Source organism: Hypanus sabinus, chromosome 7 (genome assembly GCF_030144855.1).
Source record: "Hypanus sabinus isolate sHypSab1 chromosome 7, sHypSab1.hap1, whole genome shotgun sequence".
Lineage (NCBI taxonomy): Eukaryota > Metazoa > Chordata > Chondrichthyes > Myliobatiformes > Dasyatidae > Hypanus > Hypanus sabinus.
The window spans coordinates 16,625,778-16,648,094 of NC_082712.1; the positions used below are offsets into that span (position 1 = coordinate 16,625,778).

Below are 22,317 nucleotides of genomic sequence, written 5' to 3' on the forward strand. Positions count from 1 at the left end.
AAAGAGTGGATCTCGGAGTGATAAACAGCTTGAAGAATGAGGGGATTTCTACATGGCAAACTGAAGGAAGAGTGAATCTCTTGGGGTGGCAAACTGAAGACAGTGAATCTAAAAATTTTTGAAGAAAGAGTGGATTTACAGAGATGAAAGGGAAGATAAAATAGACTACCCTCAAATTTTTTAGAAAAAATATCCCCCTGGGTAATGTGCAACGGAAATCTAGAATGTGGGGTACTAGATCTTGACTAAATTAATTGAGCAGAGAAATTGAAAAACATTCTTAGGAAGTATTGCTTTCAAAACACATACATTTGAGTTAAGATATGGAGATATTGTTAAACGTTATAAACAAAATCAGGAATATGGGTACACTGGCTCATATTAGTTCAGATTCAGGATGTTAAAGTATTTAAAAGAAATATTAAGATATTTGTTAAGACTAAGTATTATCATTTTTTGTTAACACTAAATTTGGCAGCAAAATGGAGGAGAAGATGAAGAAGATAACACATACATCAAATCTGGACAAATTTGTTGAAGATTATGGGCTTTTGGAACAGGTATGCAGAATGTGCCAGTGATTAGCTTAACAGTGGGGTGTACTAATGGTGACTAAGGCGATCAATATTTCCCCCCATTGTGCAGAAGTTAGATAAGAAATTGAACTTCCAAACCTTTAGCAATACATGTTTGATTGGATCTGGATAAGCACAACGGACTTGATGGGGGATGGTGATTTTTAAACGTGCAAGTATAAAGCATTTTTGGCAAAAATGGTGCTGCCAGCTTCACAGTCAGAACTGGACATCTACTAATTATCTGAACAGTGAGTAAAAGACGTGAAATGGACAGGTCAGGTCACAAGTCACAGGCAGAATCAGGTTTATTATCACCGGCATGTGTCATGCAATTTGTTAACTTAGCAGCAGCAGTTCAATGCAAGTCATAATATAGAAGAAGAAGGAAAAAAAAATAATAAGTAAATCAATTCCAGTATATGTATATTGAATAGATTAATAATTGTACAAAAAACAAATAAAATATATTTTAAAAAGTGAGATGTGTTCACAGGTTCAATGTCCATTTAGGAGTCAGATGGCAGAGGGGAAGAAGCTGTTCCTGAATAGCTGAGTGTGTTCCTTCAGGTTTCAGTACCTCCTATCTGAAGGTAACAGTGAGGAAAGGGCATGCCCTGGGTGCTGGAAGTCCTTAATAATGGACGCTGCCTTTCTGAGACACCACTCCTTGAAGATGCCCTGGGCATTTTGTAGGCTAGTGCCCAAGATGGAGCCAACTAAATTTACAACCCTCTGCATCTTCTTTTGGTACTGTGCAGTAACCCCCCCCCCCACCCCATACCAGACAGTGATGCAGCCTCCACGGTATGTCATTAGAAGTTTTTGAGTGTATAGTCAAGCTCTTAAAGAAGTATAGTCGCTGTCTTGCCTTCTTTATATCTGCATCGATATGTTGGGACCAGGTTAGGTCCTCAGAGATCATTTATAAAAATCACAAAGAGAAGGGGTCCCAGAACAGATCACCGACCTCCATGCAGAATATGACTCATTTACAGCCAATCTTTGCCTTCTGTTGGCAAGGCAATTCTAGATCCACTAAGCAATGTCCCCGTGTATCCCATACCTCTTTACTTTCTCAATAAGCCTTGCATGGAGTACCTTATCAAATGCCTTGCTGAAATCCATATACACTATATCTACTGCTCTATCTTTATTAATGTGTTTAGTCACATCCTCAAAAAATTTAATCAGGCTAATAAGGCACGACCTGCCTTTGACAAAGGCATGCTGACTATTCCTCATTATGCCTCTCCGAATGTTCATAAATCCTACCTGTCAGGATCTTCTCCATCAACTTACCAACCACTGAAGTAAGACTCACTGGTCTATAATTTCTTGGGTTATCTCTGCTCTCTTTCTTGAATAAGGGAACAACATCCACAACCCTCCAATCCTCCGGCACCTCTCCTGTCCCCACTGATGATACAAAGATCATTGCCAGAGGCTCATCAATCTCCTCCCTCGCTTCCCACATTAGCCTAGGTTATATTTTGTCCTGTCCCAGTGACCTATCCAACTTGATGCTTTTCAAAAGCTCCAGCACATCCTCTTTCTTAATGTCTATATGCTCAAGCTTTTCAGTCCGTTGTAAGTCATCCTTACAATTGCCAAGGTCCTTTTCTGTAGTGAATACTGAAACAAAGTATTCATTAAGTACCTCCACCATCTCCTCCGGTTCCATACACTTTCTACTATCACACTTGATTGGTCCTATTCTCTTACGTCTTATCCTCTTGCTCTTCACATACTTGTAGAATGCCTTGGTGTTTTCCTTAATCCTGCTGGTCAAGGCCAGCTCATGGCCCCTTCTGACTCTCCTACTTTAATTCTTAAACTCCTTCCTGCTAGCCTTATAATCTAGATATCTGTCAATACCTATTTTTGAACCTTTCGTAAGCTTTTCTTCTTGATCTGATTTTCAACAGTCTTAGTACACCACGGTTCCTGTACCCTACCATCCTTTCCCTGTCTCATTGGAGCATACCAGTGCAGAAGGTCAAGCAAATATCCCCTGAACATTTGCCACATTTTTGTCACACAGTTCCCTGAGAACATCTATTCCCAATTTATGCTTCCAAGTTCCTGCCTGATAGCTTCATATTTCCCCTTACTCCAATTAAACACTTTCCCAACTTGTCTGTTGCTACCTATCCCTCTTCAATGCTACGGTAGATAGAATTGTGATCATTATCTCCAAAATGCTCTCCCACTGAGAGACCTAACACCTGACCAGGTTCATTTCCCAATATCTCTTGTAGGCCTATCTACATATTGTATCAGGAAACCTTCCTGAACACACCTAACAAACTTCACCCCAGCTAAACCCTTTGCTCTAGGAAGATGCTGTTCAATTTTTCGGAAATTAAAATCTCCCCAACGATGACCCTGTTATTATTACACCTTTCCAGAATCTGTCTCCCTATCTGCTCCTTGATGTCACTGTTACTATTGGAAGGTCTATAAAAAAGCACCCAGTTGAGTTATTGACCCCTTCCTGTTCCTAACTTTCACCTACAGAGACACTGTAGACAATCCATGACTTCTTCCTTTTCTGCAGCCATGACACTATCTCTGATCAACAGTGCAATGCCCCCACCTCTTTTGCCTCCCTCCCTGTCCTTTCTGAGACATCTAAAACCTGGCACTCTAAGTAATCATTTCTGTCCCTGAGCCATCCAAGTCTGTGTAATGGCCACAACACCATAGCTCCAAGTACTGATCCACGCTCTAAGCTCATCCGCTTTGTTCATGACATAATATAACATATGATCAGAAGATGTAGAATCCATGTGAGTAGAGTTAAACTGCATAGGTAAAAAGATGCAGATGGGAGATATATACAGGGCCCTGAATAGTAGCAAGGATATGGGTACAAATTAGAACAGGAGATAGAAAAGGTATGTCAAAAGGGCAATGTTGTGATAGTCATGGGAATTTCAATATCAGAACCAGATTTATTAACACTGGCATGTGATGTGAAATTTGTTAACTTAGCAACAGCAGTTCAATGCAATACGTAATATAGAAGAAAAAACACAAATATAATAATAATAATAAATAAAGAAATCAATCAGTTACAGAATACGTATATTGAATAGTATAAAAATCGTGCAAAAATAGAAATACTGTATATATTTAAAAAATGAGGTAGTGTCAAAGGGTTCAATGTCCATTTAGGAATCGGATGGCAGGACCCCAAGAGAGGAAATTTGTAGAATGCTTACAAGATGGCTTTTGAGAGCAGCTTATTGTTGAGCTCTCTAGGGAAAAGGCAGTTCTGGATTGGGTGTTGCATAATGAATCAAATTTGATTAGGGACTTCAAGATAAAGGAACCTAAAGGTGTAGTGATCATTATATGATAGAATTCACCCTGCAGTTTGAGAGGGAAACGGTAAAGTCAGATTTATCAATATTACAGTGGAGTAAAGGGAATTACAGAGGCATGAGAGAGGAGCTGGCCAAAGTTGATTGGAAGGGGACAATCAGAATCAGGGTTAATATCTCTGGAATATGTTCTGAAATTTGTTGCTATATGGCAGTAATACATTGCAATATATAATAATAAAAACTGTGAATTTCAGTAAGTATAAATATAATAGTTGAAATTAAATAAATACTGCATAAAAATTAGTGAGGTACTATTCACGGGTTCAATGTCCAATCTGTTGGCAGAGGGGAAGAAGCTATTTCTGAATTGTTGAGTGTGTGCCTTCAGGCTCCTGCACCTCTTTCCTGATAGTAGCAATGAGAAGAGGGCATCTTCTGGGTGATGGGGGTCCTTAATGATGGATGCAGTCATTTTGAGGTATCACTCCTTGAAGATGTCCCGGGTTAATGCCCATGATGAAGCTGACTGAGTTCACAACTATCCCGAGCAGTAGATTCCACCCCCCACCCCCCACAACCCATATCAGACTGTGTTGCAGCCAGATAGAATGCTCCCCAGGTGATATTTGTAGAAATTTGCAAGTGTCATTGGTAACATACCAAATCTTCTAATAAAATATAGCCACTCTCATGCCTTCTTTGCATCAATATGTTGGGCCCAGGATAGATTCTCAAAGATAGTGGCACCCAGCAACTTGAAATTGTTCTTTCCACTTTTGATCCCTCTATGAGGACTGGTGGGTGTTCCCTTGACTTATCCTTTCTGAAGTCCATAATCAGTTCTTTGGTCTTACTGATATTGAGTGCAAGGTTGTTGCTGTGACACCACTAGCTGATATATCTCGCTCCTGTATGCCTTCTTTCACCATCTGAAACTCTGCCAACAATAGTTGTGTCATCAGCAAATTCATAGATGACATTTGAGCTGTGCTTAGCCACAGCCATGGGTGTAGTAGAGATGAAGGCAGAACAGCAATGGCTGGAGTTTCTGGGAGCAGGAGAAATACATCGCAAAGAAGAAGTATTGTAAAGGGAGGATGAGGCAATTGTGGCTGACAAGGGAAGTCAAGGACAGCATAAAAGTAAAAAGAGGGCAAAAATTATAGCAAAAATTAGTGGGAAGTCAGAGGACTGGGAAACTTAAAAGTGAACAGAAGGCAACAAGAAGCCATAAGGAGAAGAAAGATGAAGGTAAGCTAGCCAATAATATCAAAGAAGATACAAAAGGTTTTTTTTCAGATATACAAAGAATAAAGGAGGTAAGGCTGGATATTGGACCTCTGGAAAGTGACCCTGCAGAGTTAGTAAGGGGGACAAAGAAATGGCGGGTGAATTTAATAAATATTTTGTGTCAGTCTTCACTGTGGAAGACACAAGCAGCATGCCAGAAATTCAAGAGTGTCGGGGATGAAAGTGGGTGAAATTACTATTACTAAGGGGAAGCTGTTTGAGAAGCTGAAAGGTCTGTAGGTTGATAAGTCACATGGACCAGATGGACTTCTCCCTAGTGTTCTCTAAGAGGTAGCTGAAAAGTCTATGGAGGCATTAGTACCAATCTTTGAAGAATCACTAGATTCTAGAATGGAAAATTACAAGTGTCAGTCCACTCTTTAAGAAGGGAAGAAGGCAGGAAAAAAGATAATTATGGATACAAGAGGTACTGCAGACACTGGAATCTAGAGCAATGTGCTGAAGGAGCTCAGCAGGTCAGGCAGCATCTATGGATGGGAGTAAGCATTTGACATTTTGGCTGAGACCCTTCATCGGGACTTAGGGAAATTATATGCCAGATAGCCTGACTTAAATGGTTGGAAGATGTTGGAGTTCATTATTAAGGATGACATTTCAAGGTCCTTGGAGGCAAATGATAAAATAGGCTGAAGTTAGCATGGTTTCCTTGAGGGGAAATCTTGCCTGACAAATTTTTTAGAATTCTTTGGGGAAGTAACAAGTAGGATGAACAAAGCAAAATCAGTTGATGTTGTGTTCTTGGATTTTCAGAAGGCCTTTGACAAGGTGCTACACATGAGATGCTTAACAAGATTAAAGCCCCATGGTTTTACAAGAAAGATACAAGCACAGATAGAAGATTGGCAGTTATTTATTGCTTATTTATTTATTTTTCTATTGTATTTGCACAATATGTTACCTTTTGTGCACTGGTTCGTTGTTCGTCTTTGACATGTACAGTTTTTCCTTGATTTTATTGTGTTGCTTTGTATGTACTATGATTGCCTGGGTAGTATATAGTGACATATATGTACTTTGATAATAAATTTACTTTGAACTTTTGAACTTTCACAGGAGGCAAAGAGTAGGATTAAAGGGAGCCTTTTCTGGTTGGTTGTTGATGACTGGGGTGTTCGACAGGTGTTGGTGTTCGGAATGCTTTCCTTCAAGTTATACGCCAGTGATTTTGATGACAGAATTGATGGCTTTGTGGCAATGGTTGTGGATAATACGAAAATAGTTAAGGTGGCAGGTAGGGAGTATGCAGAAGGACTTAGACAGATTAGGAGAATGGACAAAGAAGTAGCAGATGGGATACAGTGAAGAGAAGTTTTGTGGTTGTGCACTTTAGTAGAAGGAATAAAGATTTTCCAAATGGGGAGACAATTCAAAAATCAGAGGTTCAAACTGATTTGGGAGTCCCTATTGGCTAACTTGAAGATTAAGTCAGTGGTGAGGAAGGCAAATGCAAAGTTAGCATTCATTTCAAGTGGACTAGAACATAAGAGCAAAGATCTAATGCTGAGATATTGTAAGGCATTGGTCAGACCAGTTTTGGGTCCCTTATCTAAGAAAAGATGTACTGGTGTTGGAGAGGTCAGTGGAGGATCACGAGAATTATTCTGGGAATGAAAGAGTTAATGTATAAGGAGCATTTGATGGCTCTGGGCCTGTTCACACTGGAGTTTAGAAGAAGAATGAAAGGGATATCTCATCCTCTGCCATAAGATCCCTAAATGGACACTGAACCCATGAACACTATCTCACTTTTTCTTATTATCATTTCTGTTTTTGCACCATTTTTAATTTAACTATTAATATACATATATAGATATACTTACTGTAATTGATTTACTTATTTAACTTGTTCCCCATATTATCATGTATTGCATTTCAAGAGGGCTCACCCTCTTGAAAGATGTTCTGACGTTGGCCTCCAAGGCAGAGATCCCAGGGTCACCAGATGCATTTTAACTCTCCCTTTCAAAGCATACATAAAAGAGGTTGATCTCATCTGGGAGTGAAGCATCACATCCAATTATGATGTGATGATGAATGTAAACCCCGGATGAAGGCCTGAACTCCAGGTCTTGAACACCAGACTCACTGATGATGGGACTTGGGAATCAATCTCCTGTCTTGACAATGATGGGACCCCAAACGTCCTCACTGGTCTCCATGTCACTTAATTCCCCCACATCTCTGTTGCTATGACCACAAGCGATTGGAGTAGAATTAGGCCATTCAACCCATTGAGTCTGCTCTGCCATTTCATCAGGGCTGATTTATTTTCCATCTCAACCCCATTTCTTGCCTTCTCCCCGTAGCCTTTCACGTCACCCTTAAATATACCCAATGACCTGCCTCTACAGTCACCTGTGGCATCAAATTCCACACATTTACCACCCTCCAGCTACTACATAGGACCAGAAGAAGCTGCAGAGGGTTGTAAATTTAGTTGGCTCCATCTTGGGTACCAGCCTACAAAGTACCCAGGACATTTTCAAGGAGTGGTGTCTCAGAAAGGCAGTCACAGTGTCTATTATTAAGGACCCCAAGCACTCAGGACATGCCCTTTTCTCACTGCTACCATCAGGTAGGAGGTACAGAAGCCTGAAGGCACACACTCAGTGATGCTTCCCCTCTGCCATCTGTTTCCTAAATGGACGTTGATCCCTTGAACACTTTTTTAATATATATTATTTTTGTTTTTGCACGATTTTTAAGCTATTCATTATTTGTATGCTGTAATTGATTTACTTATTTATTATTATTTTTATTTTTTCTTCTTCTGTATTACATATAGCATTGAACTGTTGCTGCTAAGTTAACAAATTTCATGACATATGCTGGTGATAATAAACCTGGTTCTGATTCTGATTCTAAATTCCCAGCATTACATGTTTGCTTTTATATCCTAGACCACTTGAAATGAATGCTAACATTGCATTTGCCTTCTTCACCAGAGACTCGATCTTCAATTTAACCTTTAGGGAATCCTGGAGGAGGACACCCAAGTTCCTTTGCACCTTGGATTTTTGAATTTTCTGCCCATTTTGAAAATAGCATATACTTTTGTTTCCTGTACCAAAGTGCATGATCATATAATTCCTGAGACAGTATTCCATCTGCTACTAATTTGCCTATTCTCCGCATCTGTCTAAACCCTTCTGCAGCTTCTCTGCTTCCTCAATGCAATCTGCCCCTCCATCTATCTTCCTATTGTCCACAAACCTGGCCACAAAGTCATCAATTCTGTTGTTCAAACCATTAACATGTAATGTAAAAAGAAGTGATCCTAATACCAAGTGTTGCAGGGCCACTAGTCACTGGCAGGCAACCAGAAAAGGCTCTGTTTATTCCCACCTTTTGCCTCCTGCCAATCAGCCAATCCTCAATCCATGCTAGTATCTTGCATATAATACCATGAGCACCTATCTTGTTAAGCATCCTCATGCAGCACCCTGTCAAAGGCCTTCTGAAAATCTAAGTACACAACACACACCAATTCTCCTTTGTCTATTCTGTTTATTTCCTCAAACAATTCCAAAAGATTTGCCAGGCAAAATTTTCCCTTAAGACAGGTTCCAAATCTTTTTAATGCCATGGACACCTACAATTAATTGTCCTTAAGGAAACCATGCCTGATTACAGCCCATTTTACTACGTGCTTCCAAGAACCATGAGACCTCCTCCTTAATAGTTGACACTCAACGTCTTCCCAACCACTGATGTCAGGCAAATTAGTTTATAAATTCCTTTATTCTGCCTCCCTCCAGTCTTGAAGAATGGAAGGACACTTTTATGCTGTCTTTGACTTCCTTTCTCAGCCACATTTGCCTCATCCTCCCTTTAGAATGCTTCTTCTTTGGCATTTATTTACCCTGCTCCCAGAATTTTGAATTGCTCCTAGAAACTCTAGCCATTGCTGTTCTACCATCATCCCTGCTAGTGTCCTCTTCCATATAAACCATTTAACAATTACAGCATGGAAACAGGCCATCATGGCCCTTCTAGTCCATACTGAACGCTTACTCTCACCTAGTCCCACTGGCCCGCACTCAACCCATAACCCTCCATTCCTTTCCTGTCCATATACCTATCCAATTTTACTTTAAATGACAATACCGAACCTCCCTCTACCACTTCTACTGGAAGCTTGTTCCACACAGCTACCACTCTCTGTGTAAAGAAATTCCCCCTTGTGTTACCCTTAAACTTTTGCCCCCTAACTCTCAACTCATGTCCTCTTGTTTGAATCTTCCTATTCTCAATGGAAAAAGCCTATCCACGTCAACTATATCTATCCCCCTCATTATTTTAAATATCTCTATCAAGTCCCCCCTCAACAAAGAATAAAGACCTAACTTGTTCAACCTTTCTCTGTACCTTAGGTGCTGAAACCCAGGTATCATTCCAATAAATCTCCTCTGTCTCTCTATTTTGTTGACATCTTTCCTATAATTCGGTGACCAGAACTGTACACAATACTCCAAATTTGGCTTCACCAATGCCTTGTACAATTTTAACATTATATCCCAACTCCTATACTCAATGCTCTGATTTATAAAAGCCAGCATACCAAAAGCTTTCTTCACCACCCTATCCACATGAGATTCCACCTTCAGGGAATTATGCACCATTATTCCTAGATCACTCTGTTCTACTGCATTCTTCAATGCCCTGCCATTTAACACGTATGTCCTATTTGGATTATTCCTATCAAAATGTAGCACCTCACACTTATCAGCATTAAACTCCATCTGCCATCGTTCAGCCCACTCTTCTAACTGGCCTCAATCTCTCTGCAAGCTTTGAAAACCTACTTTATTATCCACAACGCCTCCTACCTTAGTATCATCTGCATACTTACTAATCCAATTTACCACCCCATCATCCAGATCGTTGATATATATGACAAACAACATTGGACCCAGTACAGGTCCCTGAGGCACCACTAGTCACCAGCCTCCAACCTGACAAACAGTTATCCACCACTACTCTCTAGCATCTCCCATTCAGCCACTGTTGAATCCATTTTACTACTACAATATTAATACCTGACGATTGAACCTTCCTAACTAACCTTCCGTGTGGAACCTTGTCAAAGGCCTTACTGAAGTCCATATAGACAACATCCACTGCTTTACCCTCGTCAACTTTCCTTGTAACCTCTTCAAAAAGATCAGTAAGATTTGTTAAACATGACCTTCCATGCACAAATCCATGCTGACTGTTCCTAATCAGACCCTGTCTATCCAAGTAATTATATATACCATCTCTAAGAATACTTTCCATTAATTTACCCACCACTGACGTCAAACTTACAGGCCGATAATTGCTAGGTTTACTCTTAGAACCCTTTTTTAAACAATGGAGCCACAAGAGCAATAAGCCAATCCTCCGGCACCATCCCCATATCTAATGACATTTGAAGTATTTCTGTCAGAGCCCCTTCTATTTCTACACTAACTTTGCTCAAGGTCCTAAGGAGTATCCTGTCAGGATCCGGAGATTTATCCACTTTTATATTCCTTAAAAGCGCCAGTACTTACTCCTCTTTAATCGTCATAGTTTCCATAACTTCCCTACTTGTTTCCCTTACCTTACACAATTCAAATCAACTTTGCCCATCTCCTCTCTAAAATTCCCTTTACTCTACTGTATACTAATACATCTGACTTTAGCCTCTCCATCTCAAATTACAGGGTGAAGTTTATCATTTTATGATCACTTCCTTCTAAGGTTCCTTTACCTTAAGCTTGTACCAGTGACCAGTGGTGTCCCTCAGGGATTTATTCTGGGACCCCTACTCTTCATGATTTTTATAAATGATGTGGATGAGGAATTGGAGGGATGGGTTAGTAAATTTGCCGATGACAGAAATGTTGGGGGTGTTATGGATAGTGTAGAGGGCTGTGAGAGGTTACAGCAGGACATTGATAGGATGTAAAACTGGGCTAAGAAGTGGCAGACTCATCTAAGTGTGAAGTGGTTCATTTTGGTAGGTCAAATATGATGGCAGAATATAGTATTAATGGTAAACTCTTGGCAGTGTAGAGGATCAGAGGGATCTTGGGGTCCAAGTCCATAGGACACTCAAAGTTGCTGCGCAGTTTGACTCTGTGGTTAAGAAGGCATACAGTGCATTGGCCTTTATCAGTCATGGGATTAAGTTTAGGAGCCGAAAGGTAATGTTGCAGCTATATAGGACCCTGGTCAGACTCCACTTGGAGTGCTCAGTTCTGGTCACCTCACTACAGGAAGGATGTGGAAACCATAGAAAGGGTGCAGAGGAGATTTACAAGGATGTTGCCTGTATTGAGTAGCATGCCTTATGAGAATAGGTTGAGTGAACTCGGCCTTTTCTCTCTGGAGCGACAGAGGATGAGAGGTGACTTGATAGAGTTGTATAAGATGATGAGAAGCATTGATCATGTGGATAGAGACTTTTTCACAGGGCTGAAATGGCTAGCACAAGAGGGCACAGTTTAAAGGTCGCCTGCTTGTTTCCCTTACCTTACACAATTCAAATCAACTTTGCCCATCTCCTCTCTAAAATTCCCTTTACTCTATTGTATACTAATACATCTGACTTTAGGTGAGGAGATGTCAATGGTAATTTTTTACACAGAGAGTGGTGAGTGTGTGGAATGGGCTGCCGGCGACAGTGGTGGTGGTGGATAAGATAGGGTCTTTTAAGAGACTCCTTGATAGGTACATGGAGCTTAAAAAAATAGAGGGCTTAGGTAATTTCTAAGGTAAGGACATGTTCGGCGCAGCTTTGTGGGCTGAAGGGCCTGTACTGTGCCGTAGGGTTTCTATGTTTCTATTTCCCTTCTCATGTGCCTTTTGTCAGATATAGCCCACATCCTGGCTACTGTTTGGAAACCTGTATGTAACTCCCATCAGAGTCTTTTTTACCCATGCAATTTCTTAATTCTATCAACAAGGATTCTACATTTTCTGATCTTATGTCACCTCTTTCTAAGGATATGATTTCATTTTTTTTACCAACAGAGCTTTCCCACCTGCTCTACCTACCTGCCTGTCCTTTTGATATGTGTTTCCTTGGATTTTAAGCTCCCAACTGTGATCTTTTTTCAGCCACATCTCAGTGAAGGTGCTGTGTTGCGAGCTCCATTCCAAATCTACTGTATACTACTAATTTCTATTATTTTCTTAGCATTTTCTGTTCCAGTAGCTGATAGTCACATCAGATATGATAGACTGACCCTTCTGAACATTGGAAAGATGGTATTTACCCACTACGCTCCGCCTTTCCTACACTGGGAACCCCTGCTTGCATGATCCATGGGAGAATTATCTCTTACACCGCCAGTACCTCAGAAGAAGTGCCAAAGGTGAGGGAAAAAGGCCGGCGTCCTGGTGAAGCTGAGACGGGATGCAAATCGGTCACCGCTCCCTAGCATACTCCTGGCTGACGTTCAGTCCCTGGATAACAAGCTTTGTGAACCGACAGCCAGAATCTCCTGTCTGCGGGAAACAAAGGAATGTAATGTTTTGTGCTTCGTGGGGACCTGGCTGACGGAAGAAATACCAGATTGTGCCCTCAAGCCCTTTGGGTTCTCTCTGTTCTGGGCGGACAGGTCAAGAAATCTCACAGGGAAGAATAAAGGAGGAGGGCTGTGCTTCAAGGTCAACAATGCTTGCTGCGATCCCCAGAATGTGCATGCCTTCAAATCCTTTGGTTCCCAAGATCTGGAATACCTGGTGCTGTTGTGCAGACCCTTCTGGCAGCCTTGGGAGTTCACAGTGGTGTACAGTCTGCCACTGGTTGATACTGACCTGGTTCTCAAGAAACAGTACAATACCATCAACACACTGAAGACTGCACACCCAGAGGCTGCCTTAATTGTCGCTGGTGACTTTAATCGAGCATCGCTAACTAAAGTCTCTCTGAAGTTTTATCAGCACATCCAGGTGAGCACTCATGGAGATAACACACTTGACCATTGCTACACTCCCTTCCGCAATGCTTACAAAGCTCTCCTTTGCCCAGCTTTTGGAAAATCAGATCACTCTTCAATCCTGCTTTTGCCAATGTACAGGCAGAAGCTGAAACAAGAGGCGGCCATAGTTAAAACCATCCACTGTTGGTCCGACCAATCGGATGGTCTCCATGCTGCAGGACTGCTTTGGTGACGTCAACTGGAGTGTCTTCCATGATGAGGATGTCTCCAAGTTCACTGATGGAGTCATGAGCTTCATCTGGAAGTGCATCAATGATGTTGTACCCCGGAAGTTGGTCAGGGTCTTTCTGAACCAGAAACCCTGGATCAATAGTTCCATGTGAGCAGCACTTACAGTGCGACATCAAGCTTGCACCGTTGGCGATCCCCAGAATGTACATGCTTTCAAATCCTTTGGTTCCCCAGATCTGGAATACCTGATGCTGTTGTGCTGACCCTTCTGGCTGCCTTGGGAGTTCACAGTGGTGTACATTCTGCCACAGGTTGATACTGTCCTGGTTCTCGAGAAACAGTACAATACCACCGAAGACTGTACTTTCAAGGAAAGTACCTATGATCTGAGCAAAACTATCAAGGCTGTGACACAGCAATATAGGGACAAGTTTGGGTCCAAATTCACAACTAATAGCACATGTGACTTGTGACGAGGGCTGCCTACCATCTGACACTTCAAAGCCAAATGTCGTGGTGCTACCAACATCGCAGCCTCTCTCCCAGATGAGCTTAATTGCTTTTATGCTCAGTTCGATGTTGCTAACTCTGAACCGCTGAGGAAAGCCAGCGCTACAATCTGCAACCTGGACATCTCTGAGGCTGAGCTATGCAGATGTTTCCAATGAGTGAACAGTCGCAAAGCTGCGGGACCAGATGGCATCCCAGAGCAAGTACTCAGGATGTGCACAGCACAACTGGCAAGAGTGTTTACTGACATTTTTAATCTCTCCCTCTCCCAGTGTAGAGTCACCTCCTGCTTCAAATTATCCACCAATGTCCTTGTACCAAAAAAGACCAAAGTAACATGCCTGAATGACTGGTGTCCTATTGCATTTTCCTCAATAATAAGCAAACGCTTTGAGAGGCTTGTCAAGGATTACATCTGCAGCTTGCTACCACCCAGACTGGACCCCCTACAGTTTGCTTACTGACACAAGCGATCAACAGAAGACACAATAGCCATTGCTCTACATACTGTCCTTACACATCTGGAGAAGAAGGATGCTTATGTGAGAATGCTGTTCTTGGACTAAAGTTCAGCATTCAACACCTTAGTTCCATCCAGGCTTGACAAGAATCTTGGAGACCTCGGCCTTGACCCTGCATTGTGCGGCTGGATCGTGGACTTCCTCTCAAATCGCCTGCAGGTGGTTAGAGTGGGATCCCTCACTCTCAATACAGGAGCCCCTCAAGGCTGTCCCCTCCTTTACTCCCTGTATACCCATAACTGTGTTGCCACCCACAGCTCTAATCTACTAATTGTGATGAGATCTTAAGGTTCATTATGGACTGTGCCTTTAAAAAGAGAGAGTGTGTGAGCCACTGATTCAGAGAGAGAGAGCACTGAGCAGCTCGTGAGTCGCTACAGTTATGGAAGGGCAGAGCTATATGATGGACAGCTGGTGTTCAGCATGTTTGGGATATATACAAGGTCAGCTGGCCTTTCAGACAGACACACAAGACATACACGGAAGACACGGACAGAAATACAGAAGAAACAGACACTGGATGAGCTTTGAGTGCCCACAGAAGGGTGGGTTTTGCTCGCAGTGTGGAAAAGGGGTGACCAGTGGAAGGCTAACAGTGTGTTTACCCCTTGCCTGGGTTGATAGCTTTACTGCGTGAAGACGGTATCCTTTTGTGTGGTCACAGTCGCTGACTTTAACAGGACTTCAGAGGACAACATGGGAGAATCGACGACATCGGCTTACTTGAACGACATCTCTCTCCTCAATTCTACTCAACTCAATATCATGAACTGAACTGACTTCATACCTATACCATCGCAAGACTATCATTTACCACCTAAGCTTGAAGAAGTTTAGGGTTTTATATTTACACACTTATATATGCATAAATTCTGCTAATCTGTTTGATTTATCTGGTTTTATATTACTATATTATGTAGATACTAATAAATAGTGTTCTGTTAATAGCAAAACCAGACTCCACGCGTGTTCCATTTCCGCTGGTTCTTTTAACCTGCTATGGGGAACGTAACATAATTAAATTTACCAACGACACTACATTGACTGGCCTTATCTCAAACAGTAACAAGGTGGCCTACAGGGAAGAAATCATCTCTCTGACACAGTGGTGTCAAGAAAACAACCTCTCCTTCAATGTTGCAAAAACAAGGGAGCTGGTTGTGGATTACAGGAGGAATGGAGATGAGCTAACCCCTATTGACATCAATAGATCTGGGGTTGAGAGGGTAAAAAGCTTCAAGTTCCTTGGCATCCACATCACTGAGGACCTCACATGGTCTGTACACACCAGCTGTGTGGTGAGAAAGGCACAACAACACCTCTTTCATCTCTGACGGTTGAGGAAGTTTGGTATGGGTCCCCAAATCCCAAGAACTTTCTATAGGGGCACAATTGAGAGCATCCTGACTGGCTGCATCATTGCCTGGTATACGGACTGTACTTCCCTTAATCGCAGGACTCTGCAGAGAGTGGGGCGGACAGCCCAGCGCATCTGTAATTGTGAACTTCGCATGATTCAGGCATTTACAAGGACAGGTGTGTAAAAGGGGCCTGTAGGATCATTGGGACCTGAGTCACCCCAACCACAACCTATTCCAGCTGCTACTATCCAGGAAATGGTACTTCAGTATAAAAGCCAGGACCAACAGGCTCTGGGACATCTTCTTCCACTCGGCCATCAGACTGATTTACTCAGGCTCATTTGAGTGTACTCTATATTATATTGACTGTTCTAGACAGAGACATAACATAAAGATTTTTACTCCTCACATATGTGAAGGATGTAAGAAATAAAGTCAATTCAATGTGCACAATTTCATATCTGCCAATCTCTTAGCTGCATTACAAGATCATCTGTCTTATTCCTTATACTGCGTGCATTCAAATGTAACTCCTTCAGTCCTGTATCCATCACCCTTTTTGATTTGCCCCCATGCTACACGTGACTTCATGGCGCTGACTGCAGTTTTGCCTGTCTTATAACTTAATCTGACACATAACTCCCCACTCTGTCCCCACAGCTATCCCTATGAACAAAAAAAGTATCTAAGTCTGAGTCACAACTGCAATGCAGACCGCAGCTCAGCACCATCTTGTGTTTGCTTCAACTGGTAAATGCCACAGCAGTATTTTCAGCCACTTCCCTCACTTACCATTTGAACATTGCTCATTTTTCAGCTCAAACATCAGGGATTGCTGGAATTAGGGAAGAATTTGAGATTCACAAATCTGACAAAGGTAATTGCGTGACATTTACCTTTGGTGATCTTTCTCGAAATCTCACACTCGTTGAGTGCTGCTGAGTTGCCATAGACTCATGGTGACCCTTTATATAGTGTGGTTATCCATATGGCTTTCATGGTATCTTTCTCCTCTTAAACTGTGCCTAACCACATAGCCCTGAATGCTGTGGTGAGATGATGGAAGATGCTTTGCAGGTCTATGAGGAACAGAGCAAGGGAACTGAGACAAGGAGCTGATACAGACGCAGTGAGCTAAGTAGCTTCTATATGTAAACAACCACATGCCTTTAAGATTCCCTCAGAAATTGAGAAAATTTGCTAACTGTTTCTAACTAAATCAGATTCGGGATTATTATGCAAACATGAGGAAATCTGCAGATGCTGGAAATTCAAGCAACACACACAAAATGCTGGTGGAATGCAGCAGGCCAAGGAGCGCTGTCAATGTTTCGGGCCGAGACCCTTCATCAGGTCTAACCATTTATGGCATGAGCATTGACTTCTCTAACTTCTGTTAATGCCCCTCCTCCCCTTCTAACCCCCATCCCTGATATATTTAGTTTTTTTCCCTTCCTTTTTTCTCTTTCTCTCTCTGCCCATCACTCTGCCTGTTCTCCATCTCCCTCTGGTGCTCCTCTCCCCCTTTCTTTCTCCCTAGGCCTCCTGTGCCATGATCCTTTCCCTTCTCTAGCTCTGTATCACTTTTGCCAATCACCTTTCACCTCTCAGCTTCACCCCACCCCCTCCGGTTTTCTCCTATCATTTCGCATTTTCCCCTCCCCCTCCTACTTTCAAATCTCTTACTATCTTCCCTTTCAGTTAGTCCTGACGAAGGGTCTCGGCCCAAAATGTCGGCGGCGCTTCTCCCTATAGATGCTGCCTGGCCTGCTGCGTTCCATCAGCATTTTGTGTGTGTTTCAGGATTACTATCTCCAATTGAGAGCAAAGAACACAAAGTTCCTGGGTGTACATATAATGGACACCTTAACCTGGATCCGCAAAACCTCCTCATTCTGCTAAGATGCTGGCATGCTCTACAGGGCTAACCAAAGGTGATTTTGTCTTTTAAAAATTTTTTTTTTTTTTTGCAATCACGAGACCCTGCTGGATATTAAGAACATGAAGTACTGTAGGTCTACCTCATTAGCGAATAAGCTGAAGGAGCTGGACAGTGCGGACCACGTTGTTGCCTGCACCACAGAGTTTTTGGAGGAGTCTGTGTGTGAAAGCGATGTGCAGTCTAGCAGTGAGTGATTGTCTTGGCTGCTTTTCTTGTGATCGCAAGATCCTGTTGGACATTGTTAATGTGGACTACTGCAAGTTTGATTCACTGATTTACTGACGAACGATTGGGGGGGGAGGGGAAGCCATATGGCCTCAGTCGTAGCAAGGACTAAGCCTCAAGCTGTGGTGTTGTCTGATTACAATTACCCAGGAGAGAGGGATTGGAATCGGTGTACTCCGCTAGAGTGCCGGTGGCAGTGTGGCATGGCATCCAAGTTGATTTGGTGCTGTCTCCTAGTGTTTGCTCAGCAGAAGACAAACCATTTTGTGTTCATCTGCAGACTGTTGCAACATTCATGGTCTCAGGGTCTTAGACTATTATTTTTTATTTGACTGTATTTTACTGATAGATGTGGTTGTTGTCTTGTATGTGCCTTATGCTGTTGGTACTGTGGTTTGCACTTTGGCCCCAGAGTAATGCTATATCGTTCAGCTGTATTCATAGGTATTCATGTATGGTTGAATGACAATTAAATTTGAATTTGATTATTCAAGAAGGTACAGCAGCGTCCACACTTCCTGAGGAGATTGAGCTGTGCAAGGCTCCTGCCCCCATTCCGACAACTTTTACAGGAGGACCATCGAGCATGTCCTGTCTGGTTGCATCTTTATGTAGTACAAAAGCTGAAAGGTATCAGACTGCAAGACCCTACAGTGGATAGTAAAAACCACTAGGAGGGTCACTGGAATCTCCCTCCCCCATATTTGTGACATTTACCATGACCATTGTATGCAAAGTGTCCAAAGCATTGTTGAGGATGCCACCACTATCCTACAATCTCTTTGACCCACTACCATCAGGAGGAGTTACAGGAGCATCAGGCTGAGGACTGTCAACTGGGTAACAGCTTCTTCCCTCAGGCTGTGCAACTAATGAATACCCTGTCACCACTGAGATCTTGTCACTAGGACAGTAAGCTGTTTACTGTACTTCTGCTGAATACTTCACATGCATTTTGAATTATACTTTTTTAATTTATTGTGGTAATATTTTGTTTTATGTACTGTGTGGAATATATGTATCGTGGGTGCACCTTGGTGCAGAGGTATGTTTTCTATGGTCGTATATATGTATAGTCAGATGATGATAAACTTGAACGATATATAGAAACGTAGAAAACCTACAGCACAATACAGGCCCTTTGACCCACAATGCTGTGTTAAACATGTACTTACTTTAGAAAATGCATAGGGTTACCTACAGCCCTCTATTTTTCTAAGCATGTACCTATCCAGGAGTCTCTTAAAAGAGACTCCACCACAGCTGCCAGCAACCCATTCCACACACTCACCACTCTCTGCGTAAAAAAACTTACCCCTGACATCTCCTCTGTACCTACTTCCAAACACCTTAAAACTGTGCCCTCTCGTGTTATCCATTTCAGCCCTGGGAAAAAGCTTCTGACTATCCACACTATCAATGCCTCTCATCATCTTATACACCTCTATCAGATCACCTCTCATCCTCCATTGCTCCAAGGAGGAAAGGTTGAGTTCACTCAACCTATTCTCGTAAGGCATTCTCCCCAATCCAGGCAAAATCCTTGTAAATCTCCTCTGCACCCTTTCTATGGTTTCCACATCCTTCCTGTAGTGAGGCAACCAGAACTGAACACAGTACTCCAAGTGGGGTCTAACCAGGGTCCTATAAAGCTGCAACATTACCTCTCGGCTCCTAAATTCAATTCCATGATTGATGAAGGCCAATGCATATAATGCCTTCTTAACAACGGTCAACCTGTGCAGCAACTTTGAGTGTTCTATGGACATGGACCCCAAGATCCCTCTGATCCTCCACACTGCCAAGGATCTTACCATTAATACTATATTCTGCCATCATATTTAACCTACCAAAATGAACCACTTCACTCTTATCTGGGTTGAACTCCATCTGCCACCTCTCAGCCCAGTTTTGCATCCTATCAATGTCCCTCTGTAACCTCTGACAGCCCTCCACACTATCCACAACACCCCCAACCTTTGTATCATCAGCAAATTTACTGACCCATCCCTCCACTTCCTCATCCGGGTCATTTATAAAAATCACAAAGAGAAGGGGTCCCAGAATAGATCACCGACCTCCATGCAGAATATGACTCATTTACAGCCAATCTTTGCCTTCTGTTGGCAAGGCAATTCTAGATCCACAAATCAATGTCCCCTTGGATCCCATGCCTCCTTACTTTCTCAATAAGCCTTGCATGGGGTACCTTATCAAATGCCTTGCTGAAATCTATGTACACTACATCTACTGCTCTTCCTTCATCCAAGTTTCTGTCTGATAGCTTCATATTTCCCTCTATTCCAATTATACGCTTTCCTAACTTGCGTGTTCCTGTCCCTCTCCATTGCTATGGTAAAGGAGATAGAATTGTGATCATGACAGAATGGATTGATAGATTAGATTCAATTGGATTAGATTGATAGATGGTGCAATAAGAACAAATTAGTGAGGTCGTGTTTATAGAGAGCTAAATCTAGTGGCAGAGGGGAAGAAATGTTGAGTGTGTGTCTTCAGGTTCCTGTATCCTTGATGATAGAGTAATCAGAAGAGGGCATATCTTGGGTGGTGTGTATCCTTAATGACTTACATTTAAGCTCCTGTTTTATGAAATAATTAATTAGTACAAGCTTAATGCTTTTGATTGTATAGTAGGAGAACCTTTCATTCAAGGTTTGTTCATTTTGGAGCTGACTTTAAACTCACAGATGGCTTCGTCTTTGTTCCTCTTGCCTTTTAAAGTTAGTCTTGTGCCTGAATCAACAAGGCAAATACTTTTCATTTATGTAGAACTTAGAAGAGTTCCTAGTACTTATCTCACAAGCAGAATATTGTTAGCCAGTTTGTGCATAGGACCTACACTCAGTTGCTACTTTTATTAGGTGCACCTGTATTCCTGCTTGCTAGTTCAAATATCTAATCGTATGACAGCAACTCAGTGCATAAGAACATCCAGACATGGTTAAGATGTACAGTTGTTGTTCAGACCAAACATCAGCATGGGGAAGAAATGTAATCTAAGTCAGGTTGACTGTGGAATGATTGTTTGTGACTGTTAGGGTGGCCTGAGTATCTTTTCAGGCACAACAGTCTCCTAGAGTTTGCAGAGAATGGTACAGAAAAAACAAAAAAAAAGCATCCAGTGAGTGGCAGTTTTGTGGGCAAAAATGCTCTGTTAATGAGAAAGGTTAAAGGAAAATGGCCAGACTCGTTCAAGCTGACATGAGGGTGACAATAGCTCACATAGCCATGTGGTATGGTTTTTCTGTGTGCAAGAGAGGAGGAAACTCACAGGTTCTTGAGTAAGATTTTAAAAAGGAGCATTTGTGGAGTTTTGGTGTTTTCCGGCAGTCCAAGCAAATAGCAATTCATTAGCAAGGAGAAATAAAAATAAGGTAGGTATAAGTGGAGCGGCCATTGTTGGAGTGCACCAGTGTTAGAATGGGGAGGCTTTGGCTCATTAGGCTTCTGTGAATACAGGCATGGGTGAGTTACATATCTGGTAAGTTTCTTCTTCTTCATTCTTTCTCTGTTAATACATAGCTAAAGTACTGAAAATGGCTCCAGGGGCTGTATTGTGTTCTTTATGTGAGATGTGGGAATTCTGGGAGACCTCTAACCTCCTGGATAACCACAACTGTACTGAGTCCACTGAGCTGTGGCTCATCAGAGAACATATTGAGAAATTGGAGCTGCAGCTGATGACCTTTGACTCATACAGGAAAATAAGTAAGTGATAAATAGGATCCACAGGAAGGAAGTCACCTCAAGGTTGCAGGAGGCAGGTAACTGGGTGTCTGTCAGGAGAAAGAAGGGAAATGAGCAGCTAGTGCAGAGTACCACAATGGCTGTTCTCCTCAATAATAAGTATACCTTCAGATACTGTTGTGAGGGTGGGGTGGGGTGCAGAACAACCTACTAAGGGAAGCCAGCTGGGTTATTGGCACTCAGTTTGGCACTGTGGTTCAGAAATGAAGTAGGAAGAAGAGGACTACAGTAGTGATAATGGATTCAACAGTTAGAGGAATTGACATGAGATTCTGTGGACGTGATAGAGACACCAGGATGGTATGTTGTCTCCCAGGTGCCAGGTCAGGACATCTCAGATTGAATTCACAGCATTCTAAAGGGGGAGGGGTGAGCAGCCAGAAGTCTTGGTACATATTAGCACCAATGATACTGGTAGGAAAATGGAAGAGGTCCTGAACAGAGAATTTAGAGAGCTAGGTAGAAAGCAGGACCTGCAGAGTAGTAATCTCTGAATTGCTGACTGTGCCTTGTGCCAGTGAGGGTAAGAGTAGGATGATTTGGTGCAGGGAACAGGGGTTCAGGTTTCTTTATCATTTGTATCTCTTCTGGGAAGGTATGATCTGTACAAGAGAGACAGCTGGAGATT

General features: G+C 42.2%; 1 protein-coding gene across 1 annotated transcript in view; it reads left to right on the plus strand.

Annotated features, from left to right (window-relative positions):
- Positions 1–482: 482 nt before the first annotated feature.
- LOC132396476 (coiled-coil domain-containing protein 152-like) overlaps positions 483–22,317 on the plus strand; it is a 75,052-nt gene continuing 53,217 nt past the window's right edge. The window contains exon 1 of the mRNA XM_059974018.1: positions 483–560. Within this exon, the coding sequence (XP_059830001.1) occupies positions 483–560 (78 nt within the window). The remainder of the gene's footprint in view (positions 561–22,317) is intronic.